The sequence below is a fragment of the Meleagris gallopavo genome, chromosome 1 (genome assembly GCF_905368555.1).
Source record: "Meleagris gallopavo chromosome 1, MGAL_WU_HG_1.1, whole genome shotgun sequence".
NCBI classification, from domain to species: Eukaryota; Metazoa; Chordata; class Aves; order Galliformes; family Phasianidae; genus Meleagris; species Meleagris gallopavo.
Genome location: NC_139404.1, coordinates 166154830 through 166177690, shown reverse-complemented (window position 1 = coordinate 166177690; position 22861 = coordinate 166154830). Strand labels below are relative to the sequence as shown.

Here is a 22861-nt window from a genome sequence, read left to right as displayed (position 1 = left end):
GCCATGTCCCTCAGTGCCACATCTACTCATTTCTTGAATACCTCCAGGGATCATGACTCCATCACCTCCCTAAACAGACTGTTCCAGTGCCTCACCACCTTTTCTAATAATTTATTTTCTAATATTTAACCTGCATAGTATCACTGAATTATTAAAGGTTGGAAAAGACCTCTAAGACCACTAGGATCACTAACCCCACTGAGTAGCCATGTTCAGCAACAGTGGAGCATATCTACAACAGGTTTGCATTCTCACACCAAGGGCATCTTTATGGGGATAACTGCTAAAATCTCTGAAGCAGAGATGCTGAATTCCCTTGTTGAATGTGGTAACCCAATTCAGTTATCACGTTAAAGGAGGGAGGGAAAGAGCTTATTTGGGATCTCACGTGTCACTGTTAGGGTTAAAATGTTTCATGCTAAGTTCAGCATTATCAGCCTTCTTTACCAGCTTATGCTGTCTGACAGTCTCCTGGGCTCATCTAGGGGACTGGGAAACTTTAGTGTTGAGATGATTCATTTCTGACTTCCATGTAGGAGCTGCTCTCTGGTTGCTCTGTCCTGCTCTGGTAGCTGCTGGCATTGGAGTAGATGGTTGCAAAACTGATCCCAAAATGACTTTACTGTGAGAGGCTTTACAGTAAAAAATGCCTCATAGACATGGAGCATGTGCCCTGGGACATCCTTTGATAAGTCTCTGACCGCTGATGAGATCAGCACATAGCAGACGAGTTGTGGCAAGTCTCCATGTGCTTGCAGCCCCCTGGGATCTGCAGGAGAGTTAGGGATGCTGCGTGCCAACCTGAGCTATGGGAGCACACACCCAATTCCTCTGCTTAGTTTTTGGCAAGAGTTAGTCTTGGGGAATTTCTGAGGAGCATTTGTGCTATGTGGGAAATTTAAGAGTTGCTTGATTTCACTTACTTCATGTGGCAGAATGGACTGTGAGGGGCTGATTTGTTGGAGAACACAAATCCCCCCTCTGCTGTGTGCCCCTTTGCTTTAGTGACCTGCTTCATTTGGGATGCTTCTTTGGGACAGGCTGCTGGGGTTCTCTGTAACATCCCCTCCTCACAAATGGGAGGGACGTCAGGCTGACTTCACATTTTTATAAATAGCCCCTGCCAGTTTGATAAGTGTGCCAGCACAGACGTGGAGTTAAAACTGAAGGGGACTGATGATTATTTCTTCCTTGTAAGGCTTGCACAGTTTTCCCTCTACATGGAAAAAGCTTTGCACTTATGTTTTTCACTACTATCTACCACTGCGAGCCTTAGATTTCATCTCTTTAAACCTACATCCTGTGAAACACTGTAATTGCATGCAGCTGTGTTTGCAAGGCATCCTCTGCAAATGCAACGTGTGCAAAGTGTGTGAAAAAGACCCAAGCTCAGGACCTCCAAAACACGCCATGAAAAACTGCTGGTTTGCCAAAAAAACAAACAAACAAAAAAAAAAAACCAAAACCCTGCTTGGACTGCCCTCCCCTGCCGTCGCTACCTTGCAGTTTGTGACATCCAAATAGTGGGAGGTCTGATAAACCGAACGAGGCAGTGAGCAAGAAATTCCATTCCTTGTCGAAATCAGTAATTCCTCCTTGCTGGCTGCTTTTTCCTCGTGTGCGTGCTTTCTTCTGTGTCACTGTGTGCGAAGGGCTTCGCTATTATTATTATTTTAAATATAGCTTGCCCCGGGGCGGGGGAATCGCACAAGGAAAGAGCCGGCGAGCAGCCTATCTCTCAGAAGAAAAGAGAGAGCCTCGCAGCACAGGAGCTGGCTTCACTCGAGTGTGCAGTTTAGAAGTCAAAACAAAACAAAACAAAACAAGCAAACCAAAAGATTTATTCCAAATGCCACCGTTTTGGAGGAGGCTGAAGAAAAAGAACCCCAAACTGGCTAAATGCTGAAGGATGCAGGCAGACAGGGGCACAGAGCGAACCCAAACGCAGTTTGAGCGTGGGCTCTTAAGTGCAATGTAAGTCTCTCTTAAATTGTCTTGTTTTGTTTTGTTTTTAAATCGTAGTATCTGTTTTTTTTCTTTTCCATTTTGAAGCCAGGCTGGGCCAAAAGGTGCAGTTAGTGACAAAAATCAGCATGGAGCAGAACGTGAAATCACTGATCTGGAGCTGAAAATGATCCTGAAATGCAACAGAAGTCAGAGACTATCAGGCGTATTATGGAAGATGCACTATAAATAAGAGCATATCTAATTATTTCAAGAGAAAGATGCTGGACAGAATCTTTAATCAACTTTCTTAACAGGGAAGCAAGAGCTCTGCTGCTTTGTATGGCAAGCTATTTTAATACTGCTGTGTTCAAAATTGTGTGATTACAGTTACCAATAGCAATAAGATGTAGCTCCAGAGGGGAGTCCTAGTGGCTGCAAAAGTTTTTTCTCTCTCATTTCTACAATATTTTTGCTCTCTCAAGCCTCAAGTCCACGGTCTCTATCCTCCAGTCTGGCTTTTTACCTGGGTTTTCAGTGCCAACTCTGGACTTCCTATGGAACAGAAAACAAAACATTTCGGCATTTGGAGTAATTCTGGTATGCTCTTCTACATTGTGCTAATGGTAAAAATGCAGTTGACAAAGGATTGGGCTCCACCAACTTCTGCCACAGACAGCTGAGGAATGCAAAGCCTGATGGTGACGAAGGGTGACCATTTCCTATTTTTCAGCATTTATCTCACCGATTTCAGACTTAGCAATGGATACCCTTTGTGATGAGGAAAGCTCTGTGAACCCAACTGCAAACTCCTTAATGCAAATAAATCATGAGAGGAGACTCTACAGAAACGTTTACGGACCAGGAGACACTAATGTGTCACATTTCTGTAACTTGACTGCAGACTCCGAAAACCTGACCAATCTTTCATGTGAAAGTCCACCGTGCTACTCTTCCCTCTTTCAGCTCTCAGAGAAAAACTGGCCAGCTCTGCTGACAGTGATAGTGATTGTTTTAACCATTGCTGGGAATATTCTTGTCATCATGGCTGTGTCACTGGAGAAAAAGCTGCAGAATGCCACTAACTATTTTCTCATGTCACTTGCAATAGCTGATATGCTGCTGGGTTTCCTTGTCATGCCCGTGTCAATGTTAACCATACTGTACGGTGAGTACAAGCTGTGGGATCTGCTGCATGTCGAGGGAAGCTTTAAACATTGCATGCATGTGTTGGCATTGTTCTTATTTCATTCTTACTGTAATCACTTCATGCAAGAAGCAATATATGTAAGTGCTTAGTGGGGTAAGAAAAGACTGATAGATATTTACTCATTTGCTGGTGAAATTGCCTCAAAATGTGCATGAAGATGCTTTGTTCCCCTTATTCTTTCATTATTTTCCCTGGCTTATAAATTTCAGTAATTCTGGTGAGAATATAGGGTCCTGCCAGTTACTCTGCTTTGCAAAAATGTGTGGAAGGACTAATGACTGCCTTTAGAGTAAAAGCTGGCAACCCCTTTAATTTTTTTAATGAAGTAATTCAAACTTAAAAATTCCCCTAACACCAACATCTTACTTAGACCTCCACTTACAGAGACAGGCTGCAATAAATATTGTGGGAGTTAAAAACTGGATGGGAATTAATTCTGCCTAATTTTTACTAACATTTACAGAAGCAAAGCTAAATATTAGCTACGATTCCATAAGATATTTAAGAATTAAGTGGAATATGACTCACAGTTCAGACCCTTGAAGGTGATTAATATAGCAGACCTTTCTTCTCATTTGTACTGAAATCATTTGCAGCACAGCTTGCGTAGGAAAAAGCAGCAGCCTGTGTGCTCAGTGTCAATATTGTCAGGCTATTATCATCCCCAAACTTTGAGAAATTAGTTTTCCAGTACCACAAGCAAGTGGCTATATTTGAAAGAGAAGCCAGACAATGCCAGGAGGAAAGAGACGTTGTTTGCAAAGGTTTCTATAGTCGCATGGTTTCGGAAGTAGAGCTCTCTGAGTGCGAGGCTGTAACTTATGAGAGGTTTCATCCAGCACACTAGAAGTTTATTTCCCAGTTTCCACATTTCTGCATGGTGCTGACACCGGTGAGGATGTGATGCTGTGATTCATTGCACTAATTGTGCAATCACTCTGGCAGTTGGAGAAGCAGCGTAAAGCTGCAGAAAACGTCCATTGCGTAAGGTGAACAAAAACCCTTCCTGACACTGCCTGCTTCCCTGAGACAAGCAACAGGGACTCCTGCTGGCCAGGCTCTGCTGCCAAGGAAACCCCAAAATGCCCAAAACCCTAACGGCTGGGAAATATCTAGGAGATGAGGACTGGGATTCCTGCAGGCAGCCCTGCAAACCAGCCCTGCAAATCCACAGGCAGCATCAGACAGGTTAGCATCACATGGTAACAGGATGCAAGAGAATGGCCTTAAGTCATGCCGGGGGGTTAAAATGGACATAAGGAACAATTTCTTCATGGATTGTGTGGTTGAACATTAGAATGGGCTGCCCAGAGAAGTGGTGGAGTCCCCATTCCTGGATGTATTTAAGAGATGTGCGGATGAGGCACTAAAGGACGTTTAGTTATAGAAGGTAGCTCATGGTCTCTTCAAGTCTAAATGATTCTATGATTCTATGCCATCCATAGTGGTAATCCCCAGTCAGAATTAGGGACCTTTGTAACAAGGGTCTTGCAATGAAGGTGCTCCTCCACTCACTCTTTGCAGGGAGATTTTGACAATTTTGCTCAAAACAGAGATGATTTCTTTCCCTACACCTTATCACTATTGTGTGCAATTCCCATTGGGGTGCCTTGGCCAAATGTCCTGCATAACAGAAGCCAGGTAAGCTTTTCCATCCACTTAGCAGCTCCAGCCTCCCATTGACAAGACATTCTGCAACACTTTCGCAGCACCAGGAAAGGTGAATGTGCCCACAGACCAGAAAACACCCAGAGTTGAGCAGCACTTTTTCCCGCTCAAACATGCACTTGGTTCTGAACATCTCTTGGAGATTTGCCCCATGGCAGCATGGAGATGCTGTTGGCTTTATTGGCAGATGTTTCTTCCCTGCTGCAGCAGGATCAGGTGCTTCAAAGGGCTCCTGAGCAGCCCAATACTAACTCTGAGGCCTCAGCTGAGGTGCTTCTAACAAGGTAGGACAGTACACAAGGCCTACTCAGCAATCATGCCTGCCTACAGACTCTCCTCTCCTCTTTCCTTAGCCCTTCTTCACTCAGTTTTCCCATATCCCTTACCAACAATGACCAGCTTCACTCCTCCACTTCCTCTCCTGAAAGGCCTTGGGAGAAAACACTTCTCTTCTTGATACTATCTAGATACAACAGGAGGAAAATCTTGTCCCATTCCAGGTGTTATCTGCTCTCCCTGTCAGCCTCGCAAACTGACAATTCACAGATGCGCAAGCATTACTTGCGTCTTCTTCGGATGGGTCTCCCTCATGTGAGCTCCTGGACATTAATAGCTCTCATGAGCCCTGTTTTGTTTTACTTTGTTTTGTTTTGCTTTGTTTCCCCTGGATAAGTGGAAGGGTTAATTAGGCAATGGCGAGAGGACGGCACAAGACCAAGGTGCCCCATCTCACATGTCACTTAACGTGTCGTAAGGTCAACCTGGAGACTGCACCCTTCTTGACTTTCACTGCATCTGCAGTTGGCTCCTCTCATCTGCCTTCCATTTCATGGCCATGTAGTCTCCAAGGTGGTTTATCTGAAGAATGCTGCCTATCCCTATCCAGCTGTAGAGCAAGGACAAGAAGTCTAGAAGGGTGTGACAAATCTGTTCTGAAAGAGAACAGGTGCATGGTGTTGAGTGCAAAAGTAGTTTATGCCTCTTCCCTGTGCAAACTGTCCTGGACTGACATAGAGGCTGAGAGGAAGACATGCTTCAGAAATCTAGCCCTCATTTAGTGCTCTCCAGAGACTGGCTTCCTCTTTGGAAGAGCAGGAAAAAGATAAAACTTATCCATAAATACCGTATGGCTTATTAGAGACAGTCACATTACAGCCAACCAAGAGCACCAGGAAATAGGTCTCCGCAGTGCTTAGAGAGAGTAAATGTAATTAGGCACAGACCTAATTCCTCTGCCTCTAATCCTTCTGTTACAAACTTGGTTGTACTGTACTTCCAAAAGAGCCACGCACTCCCTGAAAAACTAATATCTTCTCACAACATCAGCTTTTCCATTGTCCTATGCAACACACTCTTGGGCAGCTTGGGTAACATGTTAATTAAATCACCAAAAGACAAGGGAAGGTTAACTGCAAAACTTGCCCCAAGGAGACTTACTGGTGGTTCCCTGCAGGACTAGAAGGACCTTGGTATGATGGTCTTGCAGGGCTCTGCTTAACCTATGCCTGCTTAATAGCTTGGATAGACTATGAGCTTGCATGATTTTCCAAAAGCCCAAGGTGGGAGAGGCTACAAGCACTCAGAGGGACAGAATCAGAATTGTCAACCCCTAAAAGAGAAAGTTTAAAATGAACAAATGAAATTTAGTGAGAATAAATGCAAAGTTATCCACTTAGGAAGAGATATCAAACCAACACCTGCTGGGGAAATTAGTCCAGGCTTCAGAATATTGAAACAGATCTGACTGTCAAAATGAATCATAAGCTAAGTATGCAGCGTAAGTATGATGCTTTTATGCAAAAGGCCCTCTTCATTCCAGGGTAGGTAAGTAAGAGCATTCCCTGCAAGACCCACGAAGCAGACTCTTATTTCACTTAGCAGTCAGGAGGTCTTTTCAGCAGCATGAAGAACAGGATCCAGCATTGGTCACGGTAGCAAGATAAATTAAATAGATTCTGGGGCAGAGAAACAAGAGGCATAAAAGTTCTGTAAACATCATCTGCAAGCAAAAGATAAAGGAACTAGCTTTGCTTAGTCTGGAAGAGAAAAAGATAGACAAGACATGATAGCCATCTTCCAATAGCTTTCAGAAAGGACAGTAATCAATTATTCTTCATTACCAGTGGAAAAAACAAGAAAAAAGAAAAGCTTAGTTTGCAGCAAAGAACATGTAGGATTGATACTGATAAACTCTAATGTGTTATCTTTGGATTGCTGTCGCTGGAGGAGCCTAACAATATTCACTGATGATATTAGAATATCATCCCTATCTAAATATGTAGAAATAAGTTACCTAAAGATAGGTGTCATAAACATCACTGATATGTGACTAAATATATTTCCTCCTCCAGCTGCCACTAAATCTGAAGTTTCAGTTTCAGAATTTAGAAGGCTTTGTAGATCAGCAGGTGTTAATAATAAAGTAATCACACTAATGAAAATTTCTAATGGAAAATTGAGAAATTTCACACGTGCAGTGACAAAATTCTTTCTCCTTCGCTGCCAGTAATTGTTGATGACAGCATTAAGCATTATTCACATAGAAAAATACACACCCACACCGCAGCCTGGGATAAATAAATAAATAAATAAATAAATAAATAAATAAATAAGTGCCCCCCAAAAGCAAACAGAGCCTTTGCAAGCAAATGAAAGAAAAAAAGAAAAAAAAAAAAAAAAAAGATTTCCTAAAAGAGAAATAGAGAAGCTGTCAGACAGCTTCCTTACTACCAGCTTTTCCTAGGAGTACATGCGCAGTGAGAAAAATGGTTCACAACAAAAGATGTGACTGTGTCACATAATAGCTGATGTCAACTTTCTCTTGCTCAGGATACACGTGGCCTCTGCCTAGGAAGCTCTGTGCCATTTGGATCTACTTGGACGTGCTTTTCTCCACTGCCTCCATCATGCACCTCTGTGCCATCTCATTGGATCGTTACATTGCCATTCGAAACCCCATCTACCACAGCCGGTTTAACTCAAGAACAAAGGCTTTTGCAAAAATAATCGCTGTTTGGACCATATCAGTTGGTAAGTGAGCAATATTTCAGCATGTAATTGCAGATTTCTAGCTTTTGAGATGATGGGACAGATACACATCTCAGTCTAAAACTGTGTTCTCTGACTGCAATACTTTTCGTGCCACAGTCTAAGAAGTGCTGTAATGTAGTAATTAAGCAATACACAATCAACAGTGACAACACGAAATGGAGGTGAAGCTGAGCAGCACAGTTATAGAAGGAATACACATCAGCAGTAAGACTGTTAGGTTCAGTTTTGTCTTAAAAATGTGTTTATTTCCCAAATAGATTATCCACCATTACCATAACATCTGAAAACAAAACAAAAAAAAATGATATTGACTGAAAAGATTTTCCTGTAAATCAATTGTTCCAACTTCTCATTAGGGTAATTTACTTAGAGAGGTAGACATTTTCTGGCTTTTCCTGATAGACAGGGTGAGGTTAGTACAATATCCCATTTAGGAGGCATTAGATGCTCTGCCTATACCATAGATGAGTAGTGTTTCCCAACGGAGAGCCCAGAGCTGCAGCCTTAAAGAGGTGCCCCGAATGATTCACCTGAAGAATCTCTCTTTGCACTGGTGTAACCCAGAGATTTGAAACCAGACACAGCAGTGTCACGTGTTACTGTACATGGTAACAGCAGCCTTGGTCCAGAGCTGTTTCATGATGTGGGAGATGGAAAGTGTTTGATATCTGATGCTATCAGGGTTTTCTTCACACACCTTCAGCATTGGTTCCAAGCATGCTGAAAGCACCACTCCCTTTGGCTGATTCATTTTTCAGAGCACCCCATGCATTGGCAGCTCACTTATTCATTCACTGACCTCATTGCAGCCTTTCAGTACCTAAAGGGAGCCTACAAACAGGAGGGGAGTCAACTCTCTGAAAGGAGAGATAACAGCAAGACAAGGGGAAATGGTTTTAAGTTGAAGGAGGGGAGATTTAGGTTGGATGTCAGGGGAAAGTTCTTTTTTATGAGAGTGATGAGGTGCTGGAACAGGCTGCCAGAGAGACTGCAGATGTCCTGTCCCTGGAGGTGTTCAAGATCAGGTTGGATGCAGCCCTGAGCAATCTGGTTTAGTATTAGATATGGAAGTTGGTGGCCCTGCATGCAGCAGGGGGATTGGAGCTTGATGGTCCTTGAGGTACCTGGCATCCCTCTCTCAGCCCAGTCTGCACTCCAGCATATTTGTGGCTTAGAATAGCTGAATCTTCTGCAAAACATTAAGTGATAGTGGTAGCTCTCTCTCATCAGAGGGGCAGTTGTGCACTCTCCAGTTTACCCCAGACCTAGTGAGGTGCAACAGCATCACTCACATGGGACTCATAGTGTGTCCAGCTGACCAGATGTAGATGTCTAGCACAGGGCATGTGAACTCCACCCTAAAAACACCTTGCTCTCTATAAACTATACAAAAAGCCTAGGCCAACTCATTTTGGTGCAGATGTCTCCCTTTAGATGACATGAATCATACCTTATATCTCTATAGCCATAGAATCTTAGAATCACAGAACTGTGTACACCACAGTCCCTTTGCTTATTAATCCAGTAGAAAACACATTATTTTGTCTTTTCATTTTTTTTCCCTGTCTCAGGCACTGCTAAGTGTAAGCATTTTCTCTGCATGACATAAAAAAGTAAAGTATTCATTAAATTTGTCTGTACTGCATTTGTCAGTATTAGTGTGTGGTGCCTGTCCTAACAAAGTCATAGAAAGATTAGAATGAACAAATCAAGGGTCTGTGCACCTCAGCAGCTTTCTGTAGACAGTGACTTTTGCTAGCAGAACTTCCAAATAAGATCACTATTCAAACGAATTTAGAAAAAGAACCCTATTATTTAAGCTCTTTTGGTTAGAGCATGGTTTATGTCCTACAGTAGGAGGAGTTTGCTCTTCGATATCTTGAGCCACAGATTTTATTTGTTATCACTGTGGCAAGTGATAGAACACAGACCCTATTTAAATCTGAAAAATACAACTCCTTGCTTTACTGGAAGGCACGCAAGTGTGGTATGAGTAAAGATGGCATCCACTTTTCTGCAGATGGATAAGGACATCAGTGGTGGACATTTGAAAGATAGCTGGGCTGATAGGATAAGCTCCATTTCATTCACAAATAGCACATAATCAATAGAACATGTAGGTTAAATAGATACAAATGAAATCAAAAAAGGACCCTGAGGTGTGCATGAATAAAGCAGTGCTCAGCTGCTTAGTGCCATGGAAGCAAAGGGCATGAAGAGGTGAGTTGAAGGAAGCCCGTGTCAGTTCCCTGCCTGGGAACTGGGTCAGGAATGATCTATGGAGAATGTGATGTGATAAAACAAGCTATAAAGGAGTCTCTGAGCTGTCCATTGCCAGTCTGGACTGAGATTGCAGCATGGCATGTTGCTATATTGAGTAAAAAAAAATAAATTATGAGGAAATTTGCTAGATCCTGGATCTTCCATGCAACTTACTGGCAGTTGGTCACTGATCCTGATCCTGTCTTTAGTCATCACAACATGACTCAGAATAGATTGGAAATGATTTCTGAAGAATGAGGTCATTTATAGATCATTTACTAAAAGAAAAGGGTTTCTGAACAGAGGTCTCTATGTACCATTTACCAATCTTCAGGCTCTCAGTGCTACTTAACAGTGGCAGTGCTATAAATTATTTAACATCTTGCATGTTCACATAGGAACAGCTAGCACAGGCAGAGACAGTGCCAGGCACAGCACACACTCTCCCCAGCTTACAGTGTGGCTGCAATTTCAGTGACAAATTCAGAGGGACAGGAGTTTCTCAAGGTTTTGCCCTACAGACTCAGGTCAGATAACCTTTGGCTCCCCTTGCCTCTACAGTTTGCAGCTCAGCTGGTGCCCTGTGACTTGCATGATGCGTGAGATGGAGAGTAAGAAGGCAAAGAAAGAAATGAAATGCCTCATGTTCCCCTGAACAGAGGCTCATTTTGCCTGGAGAAAGTGGGGGAACCTTTCAATCAAAGAGCTTAAACAGCTTCCTCACTGTCAACATTCTTATTTAACCCTCTTGCAGAGCCCTCTCTAATAATTTCTTTACCAGACTGAGTGCCCATCCCTTTTGGCTTTTTTGCATGGAAGCATCCCATGTCCAGGTCATCTTTGTATCCTTGTCTGAATCTCTTCTAGCACTTCTAACATTCTCTTTGAGACAGGTGGCCAGATTGTAATATTCAAAGCATGAACACATTACAAGTTCATCCAATATCATATTTTCTGTCTTGTTCTCATTTCCCACCTTATTAAGTACTACTATGCTGCTATCCTTTAGGACACACTAAGCTGAATGATTCCAATAATTTCCTGAATAATGCACATATGGGGAATATTCCCCTCCAACTAATATACAACACCTTTCTTCCTGATGTTGCCTTGCTGCCTGTTGGGTGAGACCTATGAGGATCTTCTACCAGTTCACAGAATCACAGAATTGTAGGGGTTGGAAGGGACCTCTAGAGATCATTGAGACCAACCCCCCTGCCAAAGCAGGTTCCCTACACCAGGTCGCACAGGTAGGCATCCAGGCGAGACTTGAATATCTCCAGAGAAGGAGACTCCACAACCTCCCTGGGCAGCCTGTTCCAGTGCTCCGTCACCCTCACCGTGAAGAAGTTCTTACGCACATTCGTGCGAAACTTCCTGTGCTGCAGCTTATGTCCGTTTCCCCTCGTCCTGTCTCCACGTACCACTGAAAAGAGACTGGCCTCAACCACTATGGCCGCCACACCTCAGATATTTATAAACCTGGATCAGGTCCCCTCTCAGTATTCTTTTCTCAAGGCTAAACAGACCCAGTTCACTTAGCCTTTCTTCATAGGGGAGATGCTCCAGGCCCTTCACCATCTCTGTGGCCCTCCGCTGGACTCTTTCCAAGAGATCCCTGTCTTTTTTGTACTGGGGAGCCCAGAACTGGACACAGTACTCCAGATGAGGCCTTACCAGGGCAGAGTAGAGGGGGAGGATCACCTCCCTCCACCTGCTGGACACGCTCTTCTTAATGCACCCCAGAATGCCATTGGCCTTTTTGGCCACGAGGGCACACTGCTGGCTCATGGCCAACCTGTCGTCCACCAGGACGCCATCCAGCCAAGGGCTGCCAGTGTGTTTACTCTGTCCAGTGTCCACAGATGGGTCATGGCCAACACAGAGGGCTGCTGCATGCTAACTTCCACTGCCATTACGGTGGGAATCATTCACCAAATCCTACCACTTGTTTTCTGTGTTTTAACTCATCCTTTACCTGTGAGAAGATCCTTCTTCCTCTGTAGGCATAACTTAATTTCCTAAGCAGTTTTGGATCAAGCAGTGATGTCAGAGCTTTCTGGAAATTCAGAAATGTTATACCAGCTGGGTCACTGTCATACATCTACTTGCTCCTACTTGCTGACTCCCATGAATGATTCTGTCTGATCTGTAGGTCATGGCATTCTCTCTCTGCAGAAGTTCTCCTCATATTTCCCAATCTACCCATATCTCTTTCATTATGACTTCTAAGTTATGTAAGTAATGAAATTTCCGTTCACTAAATTTTTAATTTTCCCTTTATTTTCTAAAAGTAAAAATTCGCTCAGTAAATCTCATCCAAAGCCCAGTTGATCTGTGGTCATCCTTCTGCTAGCTGTTATCTTCAATGATGTGTGACATATTTAAAGAACAAATTGCATAAAAAAGGACAGGCAATTTGATTGACTTGACTTCTGAAATCTCAATTTTCTTAGTAAAAAAAAATATTGTGCTAACATTTGTTTTTTGCATTAGTGGAAGAAGAGCATTTAGCCAGCAGCCTTTCTTTACTAGACCATGTAATGCCACAGGCAATTGGTTTAAAATGGATTCTAATTACTGTAACAGATTCTAATCGTGTCTTTAATTCTTAAATCATCCAGTACCCAGGGTGGCTAGATAATTAGATTATTTGTAGCTGTTGAAGGCAAAAGCCCATTAAACCCTGAAAATTATTCCATTTGTTTTAAAGCACAGAGGTCATTACTGAGAACAGGTGTAAAATGCCCAAGTGTTTTCTCTTCCTAGAAAAAAAAAATTATAGTGAAACGTATTCAACAACATTTAGCTGGAATCTATAGAATTGCAAATAGAGCCTACACTGAAAAAGACAGGTAAAGAACCTTCCAGTCCTAGGTGAGCCTAGGAAACGTACTGCTATGCAAAAGGCCAAAGTCAGCATCCTCTCCTTTAAAAATTCTTGACAGGGCTACAGGAAAGAGATCATGACTGTTAAGCCCTTATAGATCTCATTCCTCTGTCCTTATTTCTCTCTATCCTTCTGTTAATGATGAAGTTTGATGAAGCTCAAATCCTCTTGGTCTGAGTTTTCTCTTTGCTTATAATTTTTCACTCAGCCTACACATCTGCTCACTGCCTTCAGGCAGTCTCTGCTCTCCCCAGTCATCACAGCTTGGATTTATTCTGTGCTTCTCAGGCTGAAAAAAAAAGCATAAAGTGGAGTTGGACAAAGTTGGTGAAATAACCCTCATATATCCCCCTCTTAAAGTTTTCTGGTTTGTTCAAGTCTAGTTTGGGGATGGCTTGATATAGGAAAAGACCACTTGTTATTACATGGAACATACTCATCCCCTCATAGAGATTTTCTTTGTTATATTTTGTAGACACACCATGATGTTCAGTAGTCAGCAACAGTTATGCCAGTAGAGTGTTCTTCGCCATACTAATGACCCCATCAGCAGTGACATCTAACAAATAAATGAGTTCTTCATGTGCAAGTTGTCTGAGAAAATCTAACATCAAATGCTGCGATGCACATTTCTGAGTTGGCTAGCACATATATTCTGGTTATGAGGCACTACTTAAGATGGTTTTGAGATACATAAATATCATATTTCCTTATTTATGTAAGTTATTTTACCTTGTGACAGAATTCTTTGATTTATTCCTCCCAGAAGAGTGAACACTTCTCATCCACAAGACCAACACCTTACTTGGTATCTCTCTCTCATAACTCTCATACATTAGAAAAGCTTGCATTTTGAGTTCCTGCATCTTTTTACATTATTTGACAAGGAGGTTTTACTAACCCTCTACTTTTAAAAAACAAAACAAAACAAAACAAATTGGAATAGAATAGTGTAGAGCAACATAGAGTAGAGAAGAGTAGAGTAGAGTATAATAGAGTAAAATAGAATAGAATAGAGTAGAGTAGAGCAGAGTATAATAGAGTAGAATAGAATAGAGTAGAGCAGAGTAGAATAGAGTAGAATAGAGTAGAATAGAATAGAATAGAGTAGAGTAGAGTAGAGCAGAGTATAATAGAGTAGGATAGGATAGGATAGGATAGGATAGGATAGGATAGGATAGGATAGGATAGGATAGGATAGGATAGGATAGGATAGGATGGGATAGGATGGGATAGGATGGGATAGGATGGGATAGGATGGGATAGGATGGGATAGGAGTAGTTCAGTCGGAAGGAACCATCAAAGGCCATCTAGCCCAACTGCCTGACCACTTCACTGCTAACCAAAAGTTAAGGTATGTTGCTGAGGACTTTGTCCAAATCCCTCTTGACTATGGCCAGGCACAGGACATCAACCACAGGAAGCCTATTCTAGTGCTTGACCACTCTTACAGGAAATAAGTGTTTCCTAATGCCAAGTCTAAGCCTCCTCTGGTGCAGCTTTGTGCCGTTCCTGCCCCGTTGTTTTTCCTAGGTACAAAGCCTAGCACCTCTCTCTCTGCTTCCCCTCCTCAGAGAGCTGCACAGAGCAGTGAGGTTGCCTCTAGGCTTTCTCTTCTTCAGACTGGACAACCAAACATCCTCAGCCTCTCCTGACAGGATGCACTCTCCAACACTTTTGCAAGCTTTTTTGCAATCCCCTGGATGTTCTCGAGGACCTTAATATCCTTTTTATATTTCAGAGCCCAGAATTGCACAAAGCATTTAAGGTGAAGCCACAATAAAGCTAAATACAGTGGGAAAGTCACCTCTTTTGACTGGCTGTCCATGCTGTGTTGATATTAATGTACATCTTGTCTTTCTGCTTTGGTTTTATTGCGAAGGGCAAGTTTTACACAACAGATGTGTATTTTTAATAGCATAGCTATGTGGAAGGAGCAGGGTTAATCAGTGTACTGATAACATAATTTGTTCATTGTCCTTTTCTTTATTTTTTTAAACTTTCTTCACTTAGAACATCATGAGGACAGTGTTCTTCTCATTGAAGCTACAGGCAAAAAAAAACCCATTAAGTTCAATTGGTCCAAGCTGGTCCTATTATCAGGTTTCTTTGAATGAATAAGTAACTGTTCTTGGTTTGCAATAAGCCCTATAATCAGCCAGTCTCTCTTCTGTAGGACATTTCAGAGTAATTGGAATGTTTTAAGAAAAAGGGCAGTAACATTACAGAGCCAATTATAAGTTATTCCTCCTTCTCTGAAAGGCTATATTTTTCAGCCAGTTGTGTACCCAGCACAGTGAGTAATACATGGAAGAATCTAGAAAGGATTTCCACGAATGGAGAGGGAAGAATGGATTTATGTCCTTCCCCAAGCCAACATTTCTGCATATAGTGCTATGTGAGGTGTTGCAAAATGCAAAAGGGACATGTACAAAGGCTTCTTTGATAGATCTGGTAGATCTCTACAACTGCATACAGCTAAGAGAAGATCCTGTGTTGACCAAAAAATTATTTGAGGATGTCTAATCAGCAGAACTAGAATTTTTGCTTTGCAGAAGCCACTTGCAATATAAATGAGCAGGAGAGAAGTGCACAAGAAATCACGTCAGGATTTATAAACTCTTTCATCTGTACCCTGTAATTGTATTTAATGACCTTAAATTAAAAAATGGTGTTAAAGTAACACCCAATTGCATAAAGAAAAAATATCAATAAAAAGAAATTTTCAAATTGCAGAGCCATTTCACAGCACTTTTTATGCATTTTTAAGAATGAGAATTTATTAAAGCCAGATTTTGCATTTTATAGTGTTAGGAAAGATAAATGTGTCACAGAATTGTGCTTTAAAATGAAATCTATACATTTACCCCAGTTAGCACAAACATCACAAACTACCACAGACTTGGGCTGCAGTTAACTTTCCCCAGCCCTTGCCATTGGTACCATTTCCTAGCATAAGCTCAGCTAATATATGTCATGTCAGAGCTGAGACAACATATTCCTAATTACCTGCAATGAAGTTTGAGGTTGATTATACCCAGTGTAAAAAAAGCAAACAAGCCCTGCTATTTATCCTACTGCAGGACATGAGGAGGTCCCTCCAGCAAGCAGAGTAGATGTTTTTTGTTACAAGAGTAGTTCACAATTTTTTTTTTCATCGTCCAGGTGGTTTGTGACATTTACCAGAAAGATAAGCCTAGGGATTTTTCCCCAACACATACATTGCAACCTGTAGGTAGGAAATATGGGCAGATATCATCTACCACTTTTCTTCTAGTCTCTAAGTCTGGTATTTCCCAGATATGAGGAGAGCACTGCCTGAGCTGAGAAAAGAGCAATTCAGTCAGTGTGAAGGGCATTATCCATCAGGTGGGCAGTGAAGTGTGAAGTAGAGCATCCTGAATCACTGTGTTCAGACCAGTATATGTTGGTAAGCTGCTTTATGCCCCATTTTTCTTTCCAAATTATACACTGTGGTTGGGACAGCTATCCAATAAAGAGTCATTGGTGCAGCCTCTCTGTATAACTAATCGAAAGCTGATCATTTGCTTGGTGAACAGTCTCTGCAAGAAGCCACAGGAGGCTCAAAGAGACAAGACAAAGATTTGCATTACAGTGGAACCTTGGCATAGTAGAACCAGGGCAGTGAGGGGTGCAGACCATGGCCCTAAGGAGGCAGTAGGCAGCAAAAATAAAGTGCCCAAGGCCTAGAAATTTCAGAGGAACTACAGGGGTAGTTTTCTATCTCAGTGGGAAAATTGCTGTTAAAGAAAATAAAATATTAAACAATTTATTTGCCATTCAAAATCCTGCTAAACTATATGAGATCAAGCCAAGGTGCAGGGGAAATCTCAGATACCAGCAGAAACTCTCCAGTCTACTGGAGGGTTAAGCCAGTGGTAAGCAAATTACCAGCATTTAACAAATTGTACAAACTAATAATTAAAAGCCCAGAAGTGTAAAAACTGGGATAGTGGAGGAGCTTGTCACTTAGGCTGCTCCAGGAGTCATCTCATTAGTTGCTTATGATAGTGGAATATCTAAGATCTGCCTGTAATTTCAAGCTTATTGCTCCTATATTTTATAAAGCATTACTGCACACTTAGCATGTAGAGAGTATAATAAGTTAGCCCTGAGGAGCCTTCAGGAGCTTCACAGCTGAACAGCAGACTGATAACACATGAGCAGGGAAGGTCTTGATAAAAATGTATTGTGTGTCTTTCATTCCTGAAGTACAATTATACCCAAATCTGTTCTCCTGGGGGGCTGAACAGCAAACGTGGCAGGAAGCCACCTAACATAGAAGACAAAAAAGTCATTTGCTAAACAAGAGGAATACCACAAGCAGATGGAGTTGATCCCACTTGGAGCCTTTTGCTTTTCAAAGAGCAACGTTCACTAAGCCAGTGAAAACTACAAATTTGTAACTTTTTCCAAGTGAAATTAAGCCATTGCTACAGGGAACTTCAAAACATCAATGTGATTTAAAGAACATTAGATGTGCACACAAAAAGGGAAAAGGATGTTTGGCCTACTCTGCTGTACTTTTCTGAGCAGCAGCATTATCACAGAATCACAGAATCATAGAATCACAGAGCCACAGAATGGCTTGCAGTGGAAGGGACCACAAAGATCATCTAATTCCAATCCCCTTGCTGTGGGCAGGCTTGTCTATCACTAAATCAGACACTAGATCAGGTTGCCCAACACCCCGTCCAACCAGTAGCAGATTAGTCCATCAGGAGCTTTAAGGAAGGGTGAGGAGCAGCTTTCTCATGTGCAGAGTGAGGCTGGAGACCCATGGCACATCTTAACATTTTTCAAACAAATCATTCAGCTCTTTATGACTAGGTCAATCACTTCACATCTTCATGGATGAAGTGGTTACACAGCCATCGTCAGCTTGTATCCCCCAGAGGAGAGCACCAAGGTCAGCCCCTGCTGGATCCCAGATGACAGCAGCACTGTAGATGCCATCTGGATGCCTTGGGCTCAGGGCAGATCAGCACCCCCCCCTACACGTTCTTCCTTCATCTCCTGTCCAAGCTCAACTAGACACCTCCTCATTCCTTTTGGATTCAGGGATAGTCACAGTCTCACCCAGAAATTGTTATTGCAAATAATACTGCAGATAAATTACAGGTGGAAGGTCTTAAAAATGTGTTATTGTTAGAGTCAAATCATAGAATCATAGAATCATAGAATCATAGGATCATAGAATCATAGAATGGCTTGGTTTGGAAGGGAGTACAAAGATCATCCAGTTTCCAACCCTGCTGCAGGCAGGTTTGCCAGTCACTAAACCAGGCACTAGATCAGACTATTTATGGCCCCATCCATCTTGGCCTTGAATGAGACAACCACAAGATAAAGTTTCCCAACCCATAGATTTTTGGAGCTGCAGTGTGATTTCCTTTACGCCCTGTGTAATGTGGCACAGCACTCTCTTTCCCTCCTGGGACGTTCACCTTGGTTGGAGGCAGGGACTGAAGCACAGACAGGTGTGCAGAGCAAACCAAAGTTTATGTAGGAGAACTGGCATATGGGACCACATCCCTGCCCACCTCACCTGAAATGCAATGCCACTGGAAAGGACACTGGGGCAAGAAGACTCCAAGAGACCTCACCAGACCCATACAAAAATACAAGCTTTGTTGTCAAACTGTAGGGCTACCGGTTTTGTAGAAGCTAACCTATGCCCTTTCTTCTGCCCACATGGCAGCTTGAGCTAACAGATACAGCATCATTGATGCACCGCCAATCTTCACACTAAAGGTCTCACAGCATGGCCCCACTAATCTTCAGGGCTGGTCTTAGAATCATAGAAACACAGAATGGCTTGGGATGGAAGGGACCTTAAAGATCATTTAGACCCCCTCCACACCATGGGCAGGTGTGGAGGGGATCTAGATGATCTTTAAGGTCCCTTCCATACCACTAGTTCAGGCACTAGATCAGGTTGCCCACTGGTTACAGTGTTTGTAACTACCTACACACAGAGCTGTCAAAACAAGTCTGATGCAAGTTGTAAAAAGCTTTGGATCATGAAAACACAGCTCGTAGCTCAGTCATTTAGAAAATTCGGCACGCTTGTTCAGCAGGTGTGTGTTCATCTGTAGATGTGTGTGTGTCCATGTGAAATTAATGCTTATTTTCAGCCCTACTTCATTTAATGTGATATATTATGGTATCCACATGCCTCTGAGATGAGTAGGAGGTAAAGAATCATCAGCTTTCCACTCCAAGAGATTTGAAAATGCACCTGAGGTCGTAGGCAAGTCTCTCTGTCCTCCCCTCCCTCAGGCACTTCCCAGTTATAAAGCAGAAGGAAAAAGTAGGTTTAGAGAGAGCTAATGAGAAAGAGAAGCCCATTTCCATATGCAAATCTAGGCTGGCCCTGCCCACAGTCTACCCAGAGGGTCTGTGGGGTTTTCTCCTTGTGATTCTTGCAGTGTCACCTGGATGTGACCCTGGGCACACTGCTCTGGGTGTCCCTGCTGGGGCAGGGGCTGGAAGAGAAGGACCCAGAGGGCCCTTCCAGCCTCAGCTGGGCTGGGGTCCTGTCCATGAGTTCTCAATGTCTGGGAACATGGGAATGAGTATGGAAAAGTAAGTGTTACTTCATCTGAGATGTGACACAGTAACGGGGTGCCACAACCTCGTGAGTCACAAATATTTCTTGTTGACCTGGAGTGGGTTCCTGTAAGGATGAGCTAAGGTGTCATTTTGTGAGCAAAGGGATGGTTCTCATTCAAGTGAACATGTCAGTGTTATGTGCCACCATAGAATCATAGAATATCCCAAGTTGGAAAGGACCCAGAAGGATCACAGAGTTGTGACACACCCCTTATTGGAGATCAGGTTGAGTAGGTTCCTATGAATCAGTAAAGAAGAAAACAATGTTCAGGATCTTTCTAGTGTTGGTTTTTAAACTCCTGTATATCCCTGGAGCCTTCTGCTTCAAAAGCAAAACTCAGATGCATTCTTGCTTCCACTTTCTTCTCTGCAGATGCATTTACAGTTATTCGCATTTGCACAGTCATCTGCACAAAACAATGAGATCTACTTTTTATCTAAGCATTGTCACATTCTCTAGTCTTGGGGCCTTTGACAACTTTCTCCACAACTTAACATCACTAAAATATTCAAAATCACCATGAGATCTGGCTGAGCATGGTGAAAGGGGTATCCATCAAATCCATGGGAGATCTGAGGAAGAATCCAGCATATGGTACATGTTATTCCATTCTTTTGCTGTGTACAAAAATTTACTTACCAGGCAATTTGGTCTTTCCTATTAAGTTATGAAAATTCTGTGCTTGAATTGATATAAATGTTACAGTAAACAAGGAGCTGCAATTCAAGTATATCTGTCATCTAAAAAGGAAATTTCTATATAAATTGACAAATTATCTCAATCTTCTGACATTTCCACTGCTCAAGAAGAACATTATTCTCTTTGCTATCTCTAGAAGTGAGAACTTTACATGTGGGTGCCCACAGTGCTGCAAGTCACCAGTGTGCTAACTCCAGGCAGAAGGGCTTTTACTCTACAAAGACCAGAGATTCAGTTAAAATGGGCCCGTGAGAAGTGAGAAATGACGGCCTTAAGTTGCACCAGGGAATGTTCAGGTTGGATATTAGGAAAAATTTCTTCTCAGGATGAGAGATGAGGCATTGGAACAGGCTGCCCAGGGAGATAGTGGTGTCACTGTCCCTGGAGGTGTTCAAGTCTGTGTGGATGTGGCACTGAGGGACGTGGTTAGTGGGCATGGTGGGGATGGGCTGGCCGTTGGGACTAGAAAATCTTAGTGATCTTTTCTAAACTTAATGATTCTATGATTTGCAAGCAAGGGCCAAAGAAAGATTAGGAAATAACTAAAAAAAAAAAGTAATGCTGGAATTAGATACTAGCTCTGGGAGACTCCTTGCTTATGATGAGGCAACAAAGGTTACTTCAGCATTTCCTTTCACCTTGGATGCCTCCTTTCTGGCCATCATAGTGAACAGAAGGGGAAGGCCATCCATGTACACCCACCAAGCTAACACGGTTTGGTTGCAACAGCAAGGATCTCTATTTCAACTTGGTTCAATCAAACTGGGGTTTGTTCCCCATTGCTCCTTGCTGCATGCATGAATGGCATAATCTGAAATCCTCAGTCCCTTAATCCTTTCTCACGGTAGGTTTCTTTAGGACGTTTATAATTCTTTATTTCTTTCTAGTCATTTGACAAGTGTAGGCTTCTGTTAGTCCCTTCAGTGAGTGGATAATCACATTACACAGAAGGATAACAACTTCTCTTTATCTGAGATAGCTGCCGGGAGCCAGTCAGTACCCTGGCAGAAATTTCTGCCCAAAGCAAAGATAATGTCACTAGATGAAGAGCAAAGGGGACCGGCAAAAGTGGAGAAGCTCAACTGGAAATTGTAATGCAAAAATTTGTATCTTTTCCTTATATGCTCAAAAGGATGAGAAAACACAGCAAGGAAATGAGAATGACCAGACATGAAGGACACACAATTGTCCTGCCACACAGATAGCAAGTTGGTGTGTATGGACTGTGTATGGGCAGAAATAGCACTTGGAATTGAAAGCAAGGAAACTGCTTCCCACTGTTTGATTCCTGCTGCATCTAGGAAATAGGGCGGCACGTACATTTTGTAAGTGAACAGGATTATATCAAAGCAGTAAGCAACTCCATCAGCAGTTTCCTCTCATAACTCAGCTACCCTGGAGCCCTGGATTTCTAATCACTGGGGTGATAAAGAGGCAGCTGGCCTTCAATTCTTGTTCTGTACTGCTCTACTAATTCTGTTTCTATTTAAATCATTATCACACTCCTGCAAATTAACTTGGACAGACAGATCTCTGCACTTTAAGAAATAGGCTTCTTTAAGAAATAGGCTTCAAGATCAAAAATATCAATGACAAGTATACCAAGAGGACATTGCCACTTTTCTGATTTTTTTTTTTTTTCTAAAGTGAAATAGACCAGTTATGGCATTATATTATTATAAATGATCATTTACAATAATTTTTTTTCACATGAAAAGAATTGAATATATCTCCTACTAGGCTAAATAATATGCTTTCCAAAGGATTTTCTGAGCTCCCATCAGCAAAGCCATTTCAAAATTTATAGAATAATCCAGGTATTAGTTGTTGCCCAACTACATGAAGTTAAGTGTAGCATAGCTTTACTTTTGGTTGTATTAAAGAGAACACGTTACCAAAGACAGTGTTCCAATGGAAAGATACAGGAAGACAACTGCATGTGTCCTCTAACAAAAAAATAGGCTTGACCTACGGACAAGTTAAGGGAAATGTCTGGACCTGCTCTAATTCCAGCCCTTTGAGGTTGATGTCTCTGGGATGCAGAAAGGAGATGGTGCACCACAGCACTATGAATTGCTTACCTCTCATGGAAATCTATGGGGGTTTGTGCTCCTCACACATCCCCATCCCCACCACCATGTGTATCTGCCAAAGAGAAGTTCCTGCTGGAGATTCTGGGAACCCTGACTAAGAAAGGAAGAGTTTTCATGCTGACTTACATATAGACTCACATGGTGATTCCTGAAATACCAACAGCTTTTCAACATATTCCTTCCCTGGTGAAAATTTCTGCTTCTGTATTGCCACCCACCAGCAAACTGCACAACCATGCTATCAGCAATATGTCTGGGACAATTTAGGCAGCAATGACACTGCAACAGTGAAAGGTTTGTCGTGATTTCAGATGAGTCATTTGGGAAACAGCACTTTCAGGTGCATGTAGAAATCAGCTAAGTGTTTGCAGGTCTAGGGAAACAATTACCTCCTTGGGTGCCACGT

At 42.3% G+C, this 22861-nt stretch overlaps 1 protein-coding gene across 2 annotated transcripts in view; it reads left to right on the top strand.

Moving 5' to 3' along the window:
* The first annotated feature begins 1558 nt into the window (after positions 1 to 1558).
* The window catches only part of HTR2A (5-hydroxytryptamine receptor 2A), a 30818-nt gene continuing 9515 nt past the window's right edge, over positions 1559 to 22861 (top strand). Inside the window, exons 1-3 of one of the 2 annotated variants that reach the window (XM_085215850.1) lie at positions 1559 to 1974; positions 2057 to 3112; positions 7652 to 7852. In XM_085215850.1, the coding sequence (XP_085071976.1) occupies positions 2707 to 3112; positions 7652 to 7852 (607 nt within the window). In that variant the 5' untranslated portion in view covers positions 1559 to 1974; positions 2057 to 2706. Of the gene's footprint in view, positions 1975 to 2052; positions 3113 to 7651; positions 7853 to 22861 lie in introns of both variants that reach the window. The other variant, XM_085215849.1, reaches the window with a different exon arrangement.